General features: G+C 48.8%; 1 protein-coding gene across 4 annotated transcripts in view; it reads left to right on the top strand.

The window, feature by feature from the left end:
• SLC25A22 (solute carrier family 25 member 22) overlaps positions 1-19,274 on the top strand; it is a 76,346-nt gene that overhangs the window by 18,111 nt on the left and 38,961 nt on the right. For 2 of the 4 annotated variants that reach the window (XM_084632544.1, XM_084632546.1), the window contains one exon: positions 18,862-19,002. In XM_084632544.1, coding sequence (XP_084488670.1) covers positions 18,983-19,002 — 20 coding nt within the window. In that variant the 5' untranslated portion in view covers positions 18,862-18,982. Of the gene's footprint in view, positions 1-13,655; positions 13,836-18,861; positions 19,003-19,274 lie in introns of those variants that run through there. The other 2 variants (XM_084632545.1, XM_084632543.1) reach the window with 2 other exon arrangements.

Here is a 19,274-nt window from a genome sequence, read left to right as displayed (position 1 = left end):
AAAACCTCTCTCTTTTCTAGAGGAGGAAAGCAGGTGCTAGGTTTGAAAGGCCTTCCTGCCTCGGGGCTCGTCTGCACTTCAAATGCTGCAGTGATGCTGCTCCAGTACTTAAGTGAGGATGCTACCGAGAGGGGTTCTGTTGTCGGCGAAGGTTCTCCACCTCGCCACGGGGTGGTAGGCTGGGCCAATGGGAGAATTCTCCTAGCACTCTGCCCTGGGGGTTAGGTCGGTTTAATTGCATTGCTCAGGAGTGTGGATTTTTCACACCGCTGAGCGACGTTGTTATACCAATGCAGTTTCCTAATATAGACCAGGCCTCCGTCTGTCTCATTCGGGGGTATTTTGTATTGACTTCAGTGGGCCTTAGAACAGGCCCTTTGGAAAGCAGATTATGCAAACTAAGGCTGCTTCCTTAGGCTGTTCCAGGGGAGGAGAGCAGGTTGTGAAAAGGACACACACCCTTCCCCTGTCCCGCTTCTGTCTCTCTTTGTTGGAAGGAATGAGGGAAGTCTTGGGGAAGGCTGTTTCTTTCTTCCTCATGAGATGAGGTAGGAGATTGCACTGCTTTTGCTCCTCCACCCGCCCCATGTGTGTAGTGTTTTCCCTCTTAGGAATTGTCCCCCCGGGGAGCTTTATGCTGGTGTAGTTACACCTCTGTCATTACGACGGTACAACTCCACAGGTTGTCGCTCCTATTCCAGAATAAAAGTGGCTTTTTCCAGTTTAGCATAAATGGCTTCCAAAGAGACATAAGCTAAACCAGGAAAAAAAAAAAAAGCCCTCTTCTGCCAGAGCAAGTGTCTACATGGGAAGTTATACCAGTATAACTATAATGGCTTACCTTAAACCAGTATAACCACCCATGTAGACAAGCCTTTAATTACAGTGTGCAAGCTCCCTCTGAACACTGGACCTCAAAGGGCTGCACTGTTTAAATGTGATGGGAAGACTTTGTTCGCCCAGAGGGTTTCAGTGTGGTGGCTGTTGGGTTAGTATATAAACCTAGTCGCATATAACTCAAAAGGGCAGTTATTTTAATAGAGCCTCTTTCCCCACACCTCCCTCTCTGGAGAAGACACCCTATAGATCTAGGGGGACGCCATTTGCTTCCAAGTGTTGTATGGCAAGGTCACAGACAGGTGACTTTTGATGCGCCTTCTGCAGGAGCAGAATGCAAACTGTTGTAGGCCGTATATCAGGGGGTGGGCAAACTAATTGGCCTGAGGGCCACATCGGGGTTGCAAAACTGTATGGAGGGCCAGGTAGGGAAGGCTGTGCCTCCCCAAACAGCCTGGCCCCTGCCCCCTATCTTCCCCCTCCCACTTCCCATCCCTGACTGTCCGCCTCAGAATCCCTGATCCATCCATCCCACCCGCTCCCAGGCCTTCCCACCCCTATCCAACCCCTGCTGCTCCCTGTCCCCTGACTGCCCCGACCCCTATCCACATGCCTGCCCCCAACCGCCCCTGTTCCCCGTCCCCTAACCGCCCCCTGTCCCCTGACTGCCATCCCAGGACTCCCTGCTCCCCTCCCCCTTGCCATGCTGGAGCCAGCCATGCCACCGTGCCGCCCAGCAAGAGTGGCGGGCCAGAGGGCTGGCGGCGCAGTGCGCTCAGGCTGTGGGGTAGGGGCCAGGGGCTAGTTTCCCCGGCCGGAGCTTAGGGGCCAGGGAGGACGGTCCCATGGGCCGTAGTTTGCCCACCTCTGCCCTATATAAACAATGGCTATTTTTCTTTCATACAATGGAGTCGCATCATACGTGCATTTAACTTACGCAAATTCAACTATACGCTGTTGGCAAAAAAGAAAAATAACAGTGACTCACGGCGGTGGAGTACTGTGCAGGAGTTGATGGGAGAGCGCTCGGGGGTCAATTTATTGCATCTAGACTAAACGCGATAAATTGACCCCCGCTGGATCGATCGCTGCCCACCGCATCTCGCCGCGCTGAGTGTGATTCTAGTGTTTAAAGATACGTATTTTTCGTACAACATGGCCGTTAAACGCAAGCCAACTACTTCATCTGGTGCTCTACCGAAGAAACAGAGATCTGTTCCAATGCCGGAGGAAAAACTGGCTGCATTGGACTTATTGAGAATGCAAACTGTATGTCGGTCTCCAACGTGGCGTGTAAACATGGCCGCAACGAATCTAGCATCCGTGCCATCAAGGTTCGAGAGAGAAATTCGTCAAGCCGTGGCATCAAGTGCTCCAATAACTGCTAAAGTGACAAGCCAGGTGCATGATAAGACTTTAGTGAAGTCTGAAAAGGCATTAAACTTATGGCTGGAAGACATGAACCGTAAACGTGTGCCTATTGATGGCAACACGTTGCGAGAAAAGGCTCTTAGCCTCTACACGCTGTTCAAACCTCCCGCCGAAGCGGGACAGTGTTCTGATGAGAAGGAATTCAAAGCCAGCCAAGGTTGGCTTAATGGTTTTAGGAACCGCTTCAACCTCAAAAACGTGCAGACTACTGGTGAAGCTGCATCTGCCAATGAAGAGGCAGCAAAAGCCTACTCCGAACAATTAAAGAAAATCATAGAAGGAAAGGGCTATCTTCCGGAACAAGTTTTTAATGCTGAGGAGACTGGGCTCTTCTGGGGAAAAAAATGCCCAACCGCACTTACCCTTCAAAATCAGAAAGACAAGCCCCTGGCTTTAAAGCAGCTAAAGACTATGTGACTATGACTGTGTTTTGTGGCAATGCAGCTGGGCATTTAATAAAGCCAGGCTTGCTCTACAGGGCTGCAAATCCCCGTGCCCTAAAAGACAAGAACAAAAATCCCCTGCCTGTGTTCTGACAATCCAATAAAAAGGCTCGGGTGATGGCAGCATTATTTCTGCACTAGTTCCACAAGTGTTTCATTCCGGAGGTCAAGCGGTACCTCGAAGAGAAAGGACTTGACTTTAAAGTGTTGCTGATTGTAGACAATGTTCCAGGCCACCCTGAGGCACTCCGGTTTGCGCATAATGACGTTGAAGTCGTCTTTCTCCCTTTTTTATTCTTTCATTCTTCCGTGTCTCTCTCTTTTTGACTGTAGGCGATTTTCGCCTTACGTGGTGACTTTAGAACCTAACCCCCACGTAAGATGTGACTCCACTGTATTTCTTGGCAAACAATGGTGATTTTTAAACAAAGAGTACCCCATGTAAGTATTTAAGGTCCGAGGACGTCTCCCTACCAGATCTGAACTGCTTTAAAACTAAGGGCTCGTTTACACTTGAAGTGCTACGGTGGCACAGCAGCAGCGCTGTGGTACTTCAGTGTAGATGCTCGCTAGAGCGATGGGGGAGGCTCTCCCGATGGGAGAGAGGAATTCTTCTGTCCGCCTAGCGCTGTCTACACCGGAGGTCGTTGGCTTGACTACGTTGCTCAGGGGTGTGGATCACGGGATGCAGCTGTGGCCTCACACGGCAATGTTAGGATTTTGCAAGGCAGGCCATAAACATAAAGGTTGTTGCCCTGTAAGCGCATGGTCACGTGTCCCCTTTCTAGCTTTCCAGGGACGGTCATGTGGAGTCCATACTGGAACTGCCTGTGTTCATGAGTGTATTGCGTCATACGAGTGCCCATTCACAGCCTTGGAACTGTCAAGGTCTCTAGATAATACTTAGTCCCACCATGAGTGCAGGGGACTGGACTAGATGAGCTCTCGAGGTCCCTTCCAGTCCTATGATTCTGTGGTATTTTATGGGAGGGTGAATGTCAGCACTTTTTTTTTTTTTCTTTTTTTTTTGTTTAAAATGCTTTGATTCCTCTGCTCTCTTCCTTCTCAAGAGCTGGTGCAACCGTTTTTCAGGCCTGTGAAGCATCAGTTCTGTGCACAACCAGATGCTTGTGGCAGAGGAACAAAGTGTGTGTGTGGAGGGGCTCTCTCACTCCATTCAGTCTCCCAGGCCCCTAGGGACCATATGAGGGCATGCTTTAGGAAGTGCTCTGTGTATGCATTTCCTTGGAGGTGGGAAGAAATGTGACCAACCTCCTCTGCTCTTCCTCCCTCCTCACCATTACACACACCAGGGGGAGGTGACAGCACTCGATGAATATAGCCATGGTGTGAGCAGAGCTGACAGAAATGCTTTTCTCTCTAGTGATGGTAGAATTCAGGGATCTGGTTACCTCTGTTAGAGAGAAGAAAGGCTGATGGGATTGCCTGCTTTTCCTGCCAGGGGAGAGGGGGAGCCAGGCCTGTGCTCAGGAAATCCTGATTTGTTTTTCAAATCTAGGAGGCTAATCCCCTTTTTCCACCCCACTCCTACATATACCATTCCCATGTGGAATGTGAACTGAGGTTAGAGATCCCCATTAAACAGTAGGGTTCAGTATAAGGCAGGGGTGGGCAAAATACAGGCTGGATCCAGCCTGTCTAACATTTCTGTCCTGCCTGCCAGGCTCTTTGGCTGCCCCCTCACAATCTCCAGGCTGCTAAAAGTCCCGCGGCACAGCGGGGCGCTCAGGCAGGCTGCCTGCATGCCATGGCCCCATGCTGCTCCTGGAAGCGGCCGGCTGCTGGCACCATGAGGGGGAGGCGGCTCCGCCCCCAGCACCGTCCTCACAGCTCCCATGGGCCGGAAACCGGCCCATAGGAACAGTAGGGGCGGTGCTTGCGGGCATGGGCAGCGCACGGAGACCCGCTGTCCCCCTCCCCCCAAGGGGCGCACAGAGACGTGCCACAGTGCCAGCAGCCGGCCGCTTCCGGGAGCGGCGTGGGGCCACGGCATGCAGGCAGCCTGCCTGAGCGCCCTGCTGCATTGCCGGCTGGGAGCCACCTGTGGTAAGCGCCTCCGGGCCAGAACCTGCACCTCCCACACCGCACCCCACCCCCACTGCCCCAGGTCAGAACCCCCTCCTTCACCCAAACTCCCTCCCAGACCCCCTCCATTAATATAGTAGAAATGTGCCGCCCATGATAACTTACCAAAATTCATGGAGTGCTCCCCCCCCCCGCAAAAATTATTGCCCACCCCTGGTATAAGGGATTGGGATCATTGATCAAGGTCTGTTGCCCTCTGTGTCTGCATCAGCCCCCTTGCTGTTGTATGGCATCGAATCCCTGAGACTCAGACAGGTGATGGGCAGCTGGCTGCTCGATGCAGGACTCTGAGGCCCACCGGAAGCAGTAATGCAGCTTGTTATGGTGATGATGTCCAATGGGTGCTCTTTTAAATTCTCTCCTCATGCAGTCACCATTGCTGTATGTCTCCCAATGCCCCCTAGATCCCTCTCCCTTCCCCATCTGATAACATTGGCAGGCCTCTCGGTGCTTCCCTTCCCCTCTCCTTTATGCAGTTTGAAGGTGAAAGTTGATGCGTCTGTGGCACTTCTCGGACTTGAGCGCACATGAAACATTGAGTCTGTGTGTGCCGTGGCGGGGGAGTTGAGGGAAGAGTATCTGGATTAATTTATTAGTGATTTGAAACTGTTTTGACTCCCTTCTATCCGTAAGCTGCCAATGAAATGATCCCCCCGCCCCTCACCCCCCCAAAAAAACCCTGTACCCCATGCAGAGTTTTTTATGCCAAAAAGGGAGAAGAGCCAGAGTCCCCATTCAGTGCACAAGGGACTCGGCTGTTGCTATTGATTATATATGGCCAGTGCGTCGATATTGCAGCAGTATAAAACCCTAAAGTAGATGATAAACTGCTTTGAGCTCTCTCATTGGAGCACATTAGAGAAGTGCAAGCAATTAGCATAATTCTGAACATCCACACACTCTGTTACGCTGATTGAAGATTAGGACCGGCTCCCAAATTGGTGGTGGTGGTGATTAAAAAAAGAAAAAAATGCATCTAAGCTACTGCTTCTCCCCCCTGGGATGGGATTTTCAAAAGTGTCCAAATTATTTAGGAGCACAAGTCCCACTGCCTTTCAGATAGCTCTGGGGTAGACATCCAGGGTGGGATTTCAGGGATAGGGTGCCCCTAGGCTTTACTTAAACAGCGCTAGTTCATATAGGCATTGTCTAGACTAGGATTAAAAGATGTAAGAGTTACCAAGTTAACTCAACCAGTTTAGCAGGTGCTGTTAATATATAATTGCTTTGTCTTGTCTAGAGTTTTGGAAAGTGTTAACTAGAGTGCACTAAGTAACTTGATCTAATATCAGACCTTTAAATCCTAGTCTAGACAATATTGTTTTCCTCTTGTGCTGTTCCTCGATACCACTCACAACTGGGTTTGTGCTGCCCTTTTCCCTAGGGCACACTGGAATTGTTTGAATATAATTCATAATAATTCTTAGGTCAGTAAAGCACACAAGAATTTGTGTGTCTTAGTAGTCAGGTTAAGCGGATCCTATTACCTAATAACAATATCCTCTTTACTCCTTGGCAGCAGTGCACACCAATTGTTCCTGCCAGATATCTAGGTGGTGACTCAGGGTCATCAAGTTTTGAAGTGAGTGTGGGTGGGTGTGTGTGGGGGAGAGAGAGAAAAACACAGAGCTCATGATGTTGGTGAAATACCAATATGTGCAAGAGATGAAAGAAGCTTTAGTGGGAATTTGCTGAATAACTAATTCTCAAGATATTTCCGATATCACCTTCAATATATGTTAATAGACTTTAAAGCCAGAAGGAACCAACCTGATCATTTAGTCCTCCTGCAGAACACAGACCATAGGGGATAAAAATAGAGAGAGAGTGTTTGCTTATAAAAACTTTGAAATAAAGAGTTGAATCTTGTGCTGGCAGGGGAATGGACTAGCACTAGATCTAATGTCTCCTTCTATCTCTATTTACATGAGATCATGGCCTTATTGGGCCCACAGTAAGGCTATATCTACACTAGAAAAGTTCCAGCTGCCGCACTACAGCTGTGCTGCTGTAGTGTAAACGCTTACCACAGCGACGAAAGGGGTTCTTCCATCCCGGTAGCAAACCCACCTCTCTGAGAGGTTCTTCCCTTGACCTACCACTGTCTACACCAGGATCCAGGCTGGCTTAACTACGTTGCTCAGGAATGTGGATTTTCCACACCCCTGAGCGATGGAGCTGGATCGACCCAACTTTTTAGCGTAGACCAGGCCTGAGTTGTCAAAGTAGCCAAGAGGATGGGCAATTTAGTGGAGGAGTTGGCTCACCAGCATTTAGTAGTACAAGGTGGGGTGGGGCAGAAAAAATGGAGACCCACCCCTTTTGCCCCCAAAGGGAAGTAGAAGTGTGTTCAGTTGGGTCACACAGGGGAACATTGTCCTCTTCCACTGCAGTGGAAATCTCATTGGGTGGTGTGGTGAGTGAGAGATGGCATTGCCTATGGTGTTGACCCTATTGGAGAATATCTGCTTGTGGGGGTGGAGGGAAAATACCAGGTTTGGGGCAGGGCAGGGAAAGATGGGTGGCAGAGATGTGGGTGAGGTTAACAGAAAGTATCGATCCCTCGTTCCTTTCTTTTGGTGCAGTGCTGCAGCAGTAGCTGCGTGTCCGAGCTCTTGCTGCCTGATTTGTAGCCCTGAATATTTGTAGCGGTAGCAGAGACTGTGTCTGGCATTTGGTGCTGTTGTTCAGCATCTGCCAAATGGGATAACGTAAGGGTCAAAAGATTTCTTTTTTTTTTTTTAAAAGAAGGAAAATAGTTTTAAAAAGAAACCTTATACCAGACATCATTGTGGGCAAATGTTCGTGCTTGTGAGATGGCCTGGCTTTGGCCGATGGCCAGTGTGTGAGCTTCCTTTGTACAACTCTCTCTGCAGTGCTCCTAGCTATCCCAGTTCTGCTTATGCCCCTCAACCCTGACCTGCACAATCCTCTGCCCTGGGCCCCTCCACCAACTCTGCCAAAGCACCCCAACCCTGATCTAAAGCACTCCCAGCCTGCTCCCCTCCACCAATGCACCCCAACCCTGACCAATAGCACACACTGCTAGTCTAACCTTAATACTCTCCTGAGTCAAGGCTGCCAGTTGTGTGCCAGTAGGGCCTAAGATGGGGTCTGACGCTCATGACCATTTGTAGTTAAACCCAAGACTACAGAGGTGAAAGGCTGGTGCCTCTCTATGGAAGCTTACTGGAGAGCACTTGGCCCTGAGAAGCCCTTCTGAGGGCATTGGGCACTGTTCCTGATGAGATAATGCAGGGATGCCTGCCAGAAGTGAAGTTTAGTCTTCTTGACGGGGCCTTTGAAGCCCTGTTTTTGGAGTACAGCATCCGGCTCTGAGCCAGGATCCTTATTTTGTCACTCATGGGGAATGAATGGGGCCTTTGACTCCTGGAGATCTCAGCTGGGTGGCAGGGCTCGCTTCAGCATGTTCCTACTGTAAGTAATGAGCTGGAGGGAGACCCTCTCTTTATACCAGGCTTCTTGGGTTTTTAATGACTTTTATATCTTGATTGTATTAAAGCACTCAGGACATTTTTTCTGGCTCTCATTCCCCGGCTTTTCGTATACCCCTGCCAGTAGCCCCTTGCCTATCTTTTGTGACCCACAAGAATCTGAATAAATGGTCTAAGCTTCTCATTCTACATCTATGCCAAACCCTTCCTAAAGTAGCTAGTAAAAGGGCCCCAGTCAGTTGGTGTGTCTGTGTCTATTCATTTTGGGTTTTACTCTCCATGGCCTGTCAGACCTTCTCAGAATATTGAAAAAGAAATGCCTTTTCTTACCAGCTTTGTTTTCCATTTAGCAAACTTCAGTTTCTCTATTCACCAGTCCCCTTTCCGTCCAAGCTTCTCGTAAATCTCAAGCCACAATGGTTTTCTTTTATTTAGCTCCTGGCTCACATACTGGGACGACACTGGGAATGGGGTTGGTTAGTTTAACTTCTGCTCCCTCTGCTGGATCATCAGGCACAAAATAATGTAGGACCTATATAAACTTTTTGGCTACCTTTTTAACAAACTTCATCTCTTGGCAATGATAGTGAATTAAATATATGTATATTTTTAAAATCACCATGGTTGCAAAGAAATGGAAAAGTAATATGTATTAGATTTTGCAATCCAGAGGACTTTCCTTACTGTTCCTACTTGCTTTAATGTTGCTTTAAAACAAATGTGGTGCTTCAGCTTCTGATGATGTTACAGCTCTGACCTTGCATCACAACGTGACTGAGGATTTTGCAAGAAGAGACACACGTGAGATGTCCTACTGGCTCTGTAACCCCATGGTCACATGTATCACATTGCTGACACTGGGCACTATCATGACCCTTTCTCTCTCACAGGTTCTGGGCAGGGTAAAGGACCTGGTAGGTGAAATCATCAGTTTATTAACCAGTTGAGTGTCACTCACAGGAGAAATGATTCTGTCTTCATTATCTGCCTACCACATTTCATTCCGGGGGTCTCAGTGCATTATAAGAGCATATATTAAGCCTCTCAGCACCCCTATGAGGAAAGCCGCCTTATTCCCATTTTACAGATGGGGAAACAGAGGCACAGAGACCAGGATTTTCAAAAATGACTAGTAATTTTTGGGGTGCCTCAATTTAAGGCCCAACTTGAGATGCCTTAAAGGGGGCCTGCTCTTTTGGGGGTGCTCAGCAAATCACAACTCCATCTTTAAAATCTGGGGCAGGGAGGTGAAGGGACTTGCCCAGATGTCACAGTGAGTCTGTGGCAGAGCTGGGATTACACTTCAGCCATTCCAGTTGCCAGTCATGTGCTCCAGCCACTGGTTTTACGTGCTCAGACATCTTGGCATGTCCGTGAAGCACGAACTGTGTTGAGTCTGCAGAACTGAATGCCTTTAGAACATGCAGGTTCTCAGCCCGGGGGGGTTGTGACCCTCTCTCCCACCCCTGGGAGGACAAGACCACACTTTTTTTTTCCTTCTTCTTCTTTATGGCCAGATGGGAAGGGTGGGTCCCCTGGGACTTTTTGGTTGTAACATTGCCTGGAACAGGTTTAGGGACCCTGAGATAACAAGTCTGTTTAAGGGAGGTGGCGGCAGGAGATCTGGGCAAACTGTGACTTGCTGTTTTGCAAGTCTCCAATCTAGAATTTTGACAGCAAATCTGCCCCGACATTTCTGGCTTGGGACTGAAGGGCAGCCCTCCCCTGTTGGACAGCCTAAGGGGATCACCCATTTGAAAAACAGGGAGGAGAAAAGCCTTGTAAAGGAGATGAGGGAGAGAGCTGAGCTACCCAGATGCTGCAGGCCTGGCCTGTGGGCAGGATGTGGTAGGAGTGGTAGGGAGCCTGCTGTGGGTTGCTGCTTAAGCAGCAGCTCCGGTGGGCAGAGGCCTTCCAGTGGCTCCGCTGCCCCCTCTTGCCCAGCAGCCAATCAGAAAGCTGCTTTGCCTGACACCTTCCCCCTCCCTGCTACCTTCAGGGACTTTGGTCTGTAACTGCCTCAGAGCAAGGGAGGGGTGGGGGGGGGGAGGAGGAGAGAGAGAGAGATTCATTCCCTGCTTTCTACTCCTTAAAGACAAAGTCTGTACAGAGATGTCCCGCCCATAACCTTTGTGCTTCTGATGACGTGTGATGAGTTCACATCTGCAACCCCAAAAGTATTTTTTGTAAATGCAGCATTTGGTGTTTGTGCTGTGGAGAGGTGCGACTCTGTAATGCAAGGGGACAATGCCATCAAGCGGTTCAGGGGGCATCGGTATTTTATTATCTAAGCCCCATGAGGTGCCCAGCGCTGTGTGCGACTCAGACATTCTCTGCTGCACAGAGCCTACAGTCTGAAAGGCAGATGGCACTCAGGAGGGAAATACAGATGAGGTCATTTCCTTTTTTCTTTTTAAAGTATCATGAGAGAGCAGTGCCTGATTCACCAGGAGCCCCCAGGAGAGATTTCTCAGCACCAGTGGTCTATTATACAGTGAGAGGATAGAAAGCTTCTCTCTGGAAACGTTTTCAGTTCATTTACATTCCCAAAATGTCATCGCAGCAACTGTGTGGTCGCCTTACTATTTAGTGAAGCTTGGCAGGGTGTCTGCGGCTCGGCATTATTGGAAAGGACTTCACTTTGAAATACACAGATGGATACAGTGTAATAGGATACCATAACCACATCCCTTACTGCAGGTTTAGGATGGATTGAGAGGCATCAAGTGGAGGGTCAAATGCCTCCAGCCCCCAGGAATTGTGTAGATTAACCCAGTACCCTGGAGGACATCATTGCTTGGATAAATGGTGTGAAAAGGGTGTGTGGGAAAGTGGGTGTGTCTGATCTAATGTAGTGCTAATTAGAGGTGCTGGCCCAGTAGTCCTGGAGACTGAAGGCCTCTCTTTAACCATAGCAGAAGCATCAGCAAAGCAAGAATCCCCAAAGCTGTGCACCTCGCTTCTCATGAGCCATTGCATCCTGCAGGCCCAGGCCACAGTGCTGTTGTGTGTAAAATCTTCCCATCTCGTGGCCGATCCCTATGCTCCCTGACTGTTCCTGTGCCAGTTTCCATCTCCTCGTCCCCACAGTCACTCTCTGAGTCTGAACGTTGCGTCTCGGTATTGTCCTCTCCTTCTTGGGAGGTGGGTTTGTCTCTGTTCATAAGCTACAATTCCAGTGATCCAGACCTGGTTTGGATTGTTTCAGCTATCTGATTGCTAGCCCTTTCCACCTGACATTCAGGTTAGTGTCCGATTGTACTGTACCAATTAACAGGTGTCATTGCCGATCAAAGAGACACACCAGCTGAGTGTGCTCAGTGGGCTAATCCCCTCCCAAGAACTAGCTGGAAAACTTGTCTTGAGTAGCCAGGGAAAATGAGTCTGGTCTCCCCCTAGTCCCAGTCTTTCCACATCACAAAACATTTTCAAATAAAGCAACAAGATTGACCATCTCCACTCAAGTGGCCCAAAGGCTAAGGCTTTGTCTACGCTACCAAGTTTTGTCAGCAAAACTTATGTCGACACCCAAAAGTTGACAAAACAAAAATCGCCAAAGGGTGTTCACGCTTGCTCCCTCTGTCGACCGATCATGTCCACATTGTGGGCACCATCATTGACTGCGTGAGCAATGCACTGTGGGTATGTTGTGGGAAGGCCGAGCTGATTGCGGCGTATCTTGGGTAGCTCCATGAGCTCTCGGTGCTGAGGAATGTCAAAGCAGCACAGCAGTCTTCCCCCCCCCCTGCCCCCCCACACCCCCCATGACAGCAGTCTGCCTATCTCTGTGTTCCTAGTGCAGGGCAGAACAGGAGCATTCCAATCATAGAATAATCATAGAATATCAGGGTTGGAAGGGACCTCAGGAGGTCATCTAGTCCAACCCCCTGCTCAAAGCTCTTTGCTCCCCAAACCGGAGCAGTACCCTCAGCTGTCAGATACTTCCCGCAGCTTTGAAAGGGGAGGGGCGTGTGCCTGCCAGGCAGCAGAGATCAAAACACTGAGCAGAGCGATCAGGGCAGGCATTGTGGGATACTGGCGGAAGCTGGTTCTGTTGACAAAACAAACAGCAGCATCTACACTGGCTCTTTGTCGACAAAGGGAGGGGAAAAGAAAAAAGCCTCTCCTGGGGTGGAACGTTTTTGTCGCCGAAACCAGGCATTTTTCCTGACAAAATTGACGTTGCCTTGCACTGTGTATGCTCTCATTGTTTTGTCACAAAAAAGCAGTTTTTGGTGACAAATCTTGGTAGTGCAGACAAAGCGTGTGGCTATGGTTACCCTACAGCTTAAGTCAACATAAGTTATGTCACCCATGGGTGTGAATTAGCCCCCCTCCTCGTGCTACATAACTTATGCTGATTTAAGGACCAGTGTGAACAATACTATGTTGGTGGGAGAGTTTCTGAAGATTGGGCTCTGGTTGGAATCCTCTTGAGCTGGGAACGGGTGTGCAGGAGAGCTTCCTTGGTTTAAAAACTGGCCTGTGAGTTAGTCCCATGTTTGGGGGGGGGCCAGGTGCAGGCTCTGCAGAAGAGACCTTGGTGACCAGTGCAGGTTTTGCTGATCTATTCTGCAACACCAAATAGGCATCTCACCCAGGTCATTCAGAGAATGACTGTCATCCTCACAGCATAAAGGTGTGTCAGATGATGCCAAGTGGTGACCCATCAGGGTTCTGGGGCTCTCCACAGTACACCTGGACATTAACGCACTGTCACTTCAGCAGCGCTGGCAGGTTAAGGCAGGTTCAGGCAGATCAGCTGATCTGGGCCCTACGCTTCGAAAGGGGGTTGCCAAACTTGGCAAATCTACCGACCCTGGAGGGAAGTGAGCAGATGGGTCCGAAGGAGACCTGAAAGTTTGCAACTGAAGCACTTCCCTCTCTCTGACTGGTAACAGGTTTGGGAGCCCCCAGCTCTAAAGTTGATATAGTTGTGTGTCACCTAAGTCCAGGCCTGGTTAGTGTTCTAGACGGAGTAGAGGGGCGTGGCCTGATGGCAGGAACATGGGACTGAGGGTTAGGAACTCGTGAGTGCTAACTCCATGCTGACACTTCCTCTGCTGCCTTGTGTGTGCCACTCAAGCCCTGCCACTTCACTTCACCCATGGGGACGACAACTACTTATTAACCTGTCTCTGGAGGGCTGTGGTGAGAATCAGCCGGCTATGGTTTGCTTTGAATGGGACATGCGCTACACAAGCCTCAAGTGTCTCTGATCACCTACTAAGGTCATTGGAAGTACCGGAGGGTCCCAGCAAACTCCCCCATGCCTGTTCCTCCCCCTTGCCTCTCTCCACACAGTGGTCTGTTTGAACAAAGAGCATTTGCGCACACGCACATGCGTACACACAGAGTGGACTGTGGTTCAGTGATAAAGCACTTTCCTTCTTGTGATAAGGTGAAGGGAAACAAGGTTAATAACTAGCCAGGTGCACAGGGATACGCTTGCACCAAAGGGATCAGAAGTACTAAGGTGGCAGTCCCTGAAGAAGACTGCTTGCAGACTTGAAAGGGTAAATTTTGATGCAAGGGGAACTCGGTTGTGGACAGGACATCAGAGGTCAGTGCATGTGGTGGCAGAGAGATCGTGTGAGAGGAATATATTAACTTATCTTCTGTGAATATTGTCTCCTGGCAGACTGCATGGAAGGCCACGGTGGCATTTGAAACTGACTAGGTTTGTGTTGTGATGCTACCTGATGTAGCCAGGTGTGGTGGTTCCATCTCTGTGGGGCTGTTTTGGGGAGCTAGGGGTTGGAAAGGTAGGTTAAAGGTGAGGTACAGACTTGCTAGAGAGGTCCCCTGAATGGGGTTTGAGGTGTGGACAGCAGAGGGAGGTCGGAGTCTGGTTTGGTGTGTAACTCCCTCTCTCGCTAAGCAATGCAAAGGGAGCCGTTTGTAGCTGTAATGCAGAGCGGTGATCCGATCCAACGCAACCATCACAGGATGCTGGGGATCTCCGTACCTTGGGTCAGAGTTCTGTTCTTGGCATTAAGCAATGGGGTGCTTCCTTGGGAGGGAAGGAGGACAGTGCACTGGACAGTTGTGATCCCTCGCAGGTATGACTGGAATTGGTGGGAATGACTGCAGAACGTGTGTGTGTGTGAGAGAGAGAGAGAGAGAGAGAGAGAGAGAGAAGATGGGGGAAGGGACAATTTGATCTTTGGAATGTGACCCTAGGCTATGCTAGGACTTCAGCCTAAGGTGCAGCTTCACACCGGGGCAAATCCCTGATGTAGGCATGATTTACACCAATGCACTGTATAAACCAGGTATATGCTGGGAGTTTGCCCTGATGTAGCTACACCAGTGGTTAACGAACCAGGGTGGCTCAGGGCTGTTGGGAAGTTGTGGGAACGGAATGAGCTGCAGAAGCATTCACTAGGGACCCTAGCACTCCAGAAGTGTATACCCATGTCCTAGCACCTGAACGTGGGTTATCATGAAGACTTGCCCTTCCCAGATTGCTAAATGGGGCTGGCTGGCTCGAAAGGGGGTCTGGTGAGATGGGGCTGCCGTCCTGAGATGGTTCTGGTTTGGAAAAGATTGTAGACTAGTACTGGGCCCAGTTTATGTGGATTATCATGTTAACCATGTACAGGTATTTATAAATAGGCAGATGAAACAGAGTGATTGTCTATAATCTGTAGCATTGGCTGTAATGCAGCATATGTGCCCTTAATGAGTGTGCCATTAATGTACTGCCCTTCCTTAGGATTGTCCGGCTAGAGCTTCCTCAAACAATGAAGGATGTGCGTGTCGTGCTAAGACTAATCTGCTTGATCATGTTAATAAACATAAAAGGGAGATCCTGGTGCATGAATAATGGAGCATTAATCCATTCCTGGCTGCATTAACAACACACTAGGTGAAAATTAATACCCCATAATTCATCCCCTCTGCAGTTCTTCCTACCTAATAAGGCAAGGCTTGTAAGGTTTAGGAATTGCCGCTTTTTAGGGCTCATTGGCTAGTCCTGCTTAAAGGAAGGACCCCATAGAAAACACCTCTGCTTGCTGAATGGTACACTCCTCTCTCCCATTTTAGGGGCAAGAGAGATGATCTCCCTCACTCTTTCTCTGGTGTTACAGGTAGGGAGTTCTTGGATTTTCCAGTTTCCTATCCCTGCTTACATCCAGTTCTTTGCAGAACCCCTTTGTTACCTGGGCTGCAGGAAAGTGGTCTCAGCAGTGGTGTGACTCACATGGCTGGCCCGTAGCATTTTGGAGTGGCCATGTGGTGGTTTTCAGGGAAACTTTCCTTGGCACCATCTTTCCTTGACACAATCCAGCTGCAGGGCAGGGATTTGGGGCTGGTCTATACCAGAAAGTTATCTTGACCAAGCAACATCACTCAGGTGCATGAAAAATCCATACCCCTGAGCAACGTAGTTAAGCTGACGTAAGTCCCTGTGTAGACAGTGCTAGGCAGCATCCATCGACATTCTTCTGTTGACTAGCTCCCGCCTCTCGGGGAGATGGATTACCTTCACCGATGGAAGAAGCCCTCCCGTCTGTGTCAGTAGTGTCTACACTGAAACACTACAGTGGCACTGTAGTGTTCCAAGTGTAGATGAGTCCTGACTGTGAAGGTGAGACTGAATCCAGGAGCCTGGATCCCTGAAATATGCCCCAGGAGTCTGTCTGGGCACTTGCTCTGCTTCAGAAGCTTCACTTGATTGTTTTGCATTGTTGGTTATGAAGAGTCCTGTGCTTTACACAGATTTTTCATAGTTCTCAGTTTTATTCCTCTGTTTCCCTTTTGAGTGTTTTAACCTCCTGTGGAATTTCCCAGGGATGGTGTCCTCTCCCTGTGGCTCTTTTTCCCAGCCTGGATGAGCTAGTTAGCATTCCTGCTGATAGAGGAACTGGAATCTGGCGTAGCGCTCGGATCTTCCCAACCAAGGGGCATAGAACTGTTTCATACTTTAAAATGAATGATGGGATTCTGGGGAATACAGCAAAGTGCACTGGTGGAGTTTAAATTTGCAATTGTGGCTGCTTTGCAGGTTGGCCACACCCACACCCCCCTGAACCCAGGTTTTCTGATTCCTAGTCTAGTGCCTTAGCTATAAAACCATCTTTGCTCTTGTACCATCCCCACTGTTGTGGGAGATCAAGAAGTTACATGGTCAGCTGTCTCCTGAGCATCCATTTTTCCTCTTGACCGATTAAAATGTAAATATTTAACATTACAGTATTTTGTGTGTTGAACTATTGTACATATTGTGTCACATATCTGAAATGCAGCTGCCTCTGGGGTGGAGGGCAGCAGCTGACTAGTACGCAGCAGAGGTGGGACCATGTATTATGCGCAAAAGCCCTATTTTGAAAAGCATCTTGTGAACCTAATGCCGCTGTAATGGCACCAGAGCTGCATGAGGACTGTGTGTGGAATTGGCCAGACCTCTTCTATCCATAAAAGGGAACACCCTATTTATTGTAGTTGCTACCGATGAGTTTTCATGGTTTAGGGTTTGCTTACATGGAGGTGTATCAGTTTAACAAAAGGTATGAAGCTAATCTGGTGCAAACCCCTTTGTGTGTATACACTCCTACTTTATTTAGTTTGAGTGATTTGCGTCTGTTTAGCTTAAAGTGTCTGAGAAGTGGTTTAAGCTAAATGAAAATGAGTCTCCAAAGGAGATTGCAACCATTTTAATTAAATGCTACATGTTTTGTGTGTAGTCAAGGCCTTAGTTTATAGGGATTTTAGTATATTCTCACTTGTCATTCACTAATTTTGAAGAAGAGACTGGCTGCCTGAAAAGAAACCCCAGAAGACATGCAGGTGAATGAAGTCAGAGCTGAGTACATTAGAAAGAGCTCCATTCCCCAGTGGGTTTAGTGCACTGGCCTCTGATGGCTTCAGATGAGTCCTGGATCTCAAGTGCAAATGGATTTGAAGGCTCAGCCTAATCGTGGGGGATGGCTGTGCAGATACCACCATGCCTGTCATTGAAGTTAGAAGTCTCTGCCCGAGAAGGACCCCCAGCTGAACTATCGGGAAGAAAGTGGGGATTGCAGGTCAAGACTGAAGTGTGCTAGCAGAGCGGGGTGTGTGTGTGTGTGTGTAATCTTATGAAGTGCCTGCGTGCACTGTTGCTGGCTGCTTGCAGCTCTGTGAATTCCTCATTGTCGCAAACTAGTCATGAAATTGTACCCGGCAATGAAAATGCAGTGTTAGCATTTAAAGCAGTGGCTCTCAACCTTTCCAGACTACTGTACAGGAGTCTGATTTGTCTTGCATACCCCCAATTTCAGCTCACTTAAAAACTACTTGCTTACAAAATCAGACACACAAATACAAACATGTCAGCACTCTATTACTGAAAAATTGCTGACTCTCTCATTTTGACCCCATAATTATAAAATAAATCAATGGGAATATAAATATTGTACTTACATTTCAGTGTATAGAATATAGAGCAGTATAAACAAGTCATTGTTTGAATGAAATTTCAGTTTGCATTGACTTCAGTAGTGCTTTTTATGTAGCCAGTTGCAAAACTAGGCAAATATCTAGATGAGTTGATGTGCCCCCGGAAGACCTCTGCATACCCCTGGGGGTACATGTACCCCTGGCTGAGAACCACTGCTTTAAGGTCTCCTTACAGACTATGAAGGGGTGGGTGTGGAAAGGACTCTGATGGGTAAGCCAGTGGCACATTTCATTGCTAAGACAGAGGACAAAGAGTTTGTTTCCAGCCTATGGGTTGCTACTCCCCAAGTAACTGAAAAGGAAGCTGCCAATGAGCCAGCACTGCATTACCAGATGGGAGCTGGGGACCAGCTGCTTTCAGGGATGAGGAGTAGGTGGCAAGAAATGAGAAATATTAAAGGAATCTAATTCTTGAATATTCAAAATATCCACCTTTCTGGGGTTGAGTTCCTTCATGGGCTGGGTTCCAGCAGCTCCCTGGTAACTCTGTGGGGCAGCGTAATCGAGAGAACAGGCTCCTCCCTGTGAGACCAGATGGTGTGGAAGTCTGACATCCCCCCCCCCACTCAGCCCCCTTCACCTGCTCCCAAGAGCAGACAGCTTCAAAACAGCCTGCTGTCCCTTTAAGCCCTGCAAGGCGCTTGCAGTGTCTGGCTGCCATCCTTCCTCATATGCTGAAGTGCGATGCTCTTGGCAGCCAGCTAGAGACCATGTGGTGGGTGGGTGTGATGATTTCACAGCCTTGCAGCTTCTTGACTGTTCCTTCTGTGCATGGCAGAGGGAAAGTCATTGGAAAATTTGCCTCTTTTAAAAATAAGAGTGAGACAATATGACTAACCCTCTTTCCTCTCTGAATAATCCGTATCTGGGAACTGTTCACAGGAGTCTCTGGGATCGGGGTCAGTGACTTCCCCAGAGTCAGGGTTAGGGGCATGGATGCAGGCACTCGCTCAGTCTCTGTCGTCAGACGTGTCGTTCTCTGTGTGTGAGGCATTGGCTATGCTCCAAGTACAGACTGGGCAGTCCCTGAACGGGGTCGGGGAGGGAGCCTGTGTACTCTGCCTACAAAGGTTTGGGCTTTGTGGAGAATGTAAAGTCCTGTTCTCAATCTTGTCTCCTTGGTGTTTCTTTCTCACCCTTCTCAGGAGAACCACTCGCCAGGACAGAGAGGCAGTGACTGAGGGGAGGAAAAAAAAGAAAAGCGACATTCAGGAGGAGCATTCAGGAGGAGCAAATTGATTTTGAACAGGATCACGTCTGAATTAAATGGCTGATAAACAGATCAGGTAAAAAGTTTTGCTGTTCCTTTTGTTAGGAGTAACTGTGGGCCAGAGAATCTCACCTGCTGTACAAGAGGTTAGACAGGATGATCCGATGGTCCCTTACGGCCTTTAAAATCTGTGATTCTTTCCCCACTTCTATGATGGGGTTCAGGGTGTAATCCAGACCAGTGAGGGGCTGTGTCACCACTTTCCTTGCAACCCTGGGTGCCTTACAATGCTTTGCTGCTGTAGCTCCCAAGCTGGGATGCTCTCAACAAGCCTACAGGCATGCAGGT

Source organism: Lepidochelys olivacea, assembly GCF_965140295.1.
Source record: "Lepidochelys olivacea isolate rLepOli2 genome assembly, chromosome: 6".
Classification (NCBI taxonomy): domain Eukaryota; kingdom Metazoa; phylum Chordata; order Testudines; family Cheloniidae; genus Lepidochelys; species Lepidochelys olivacea.
Note: the sequence above shows the minus strand (reverse complement) of the source record. Positions and strands in the feature narration are given on the sequence as shown.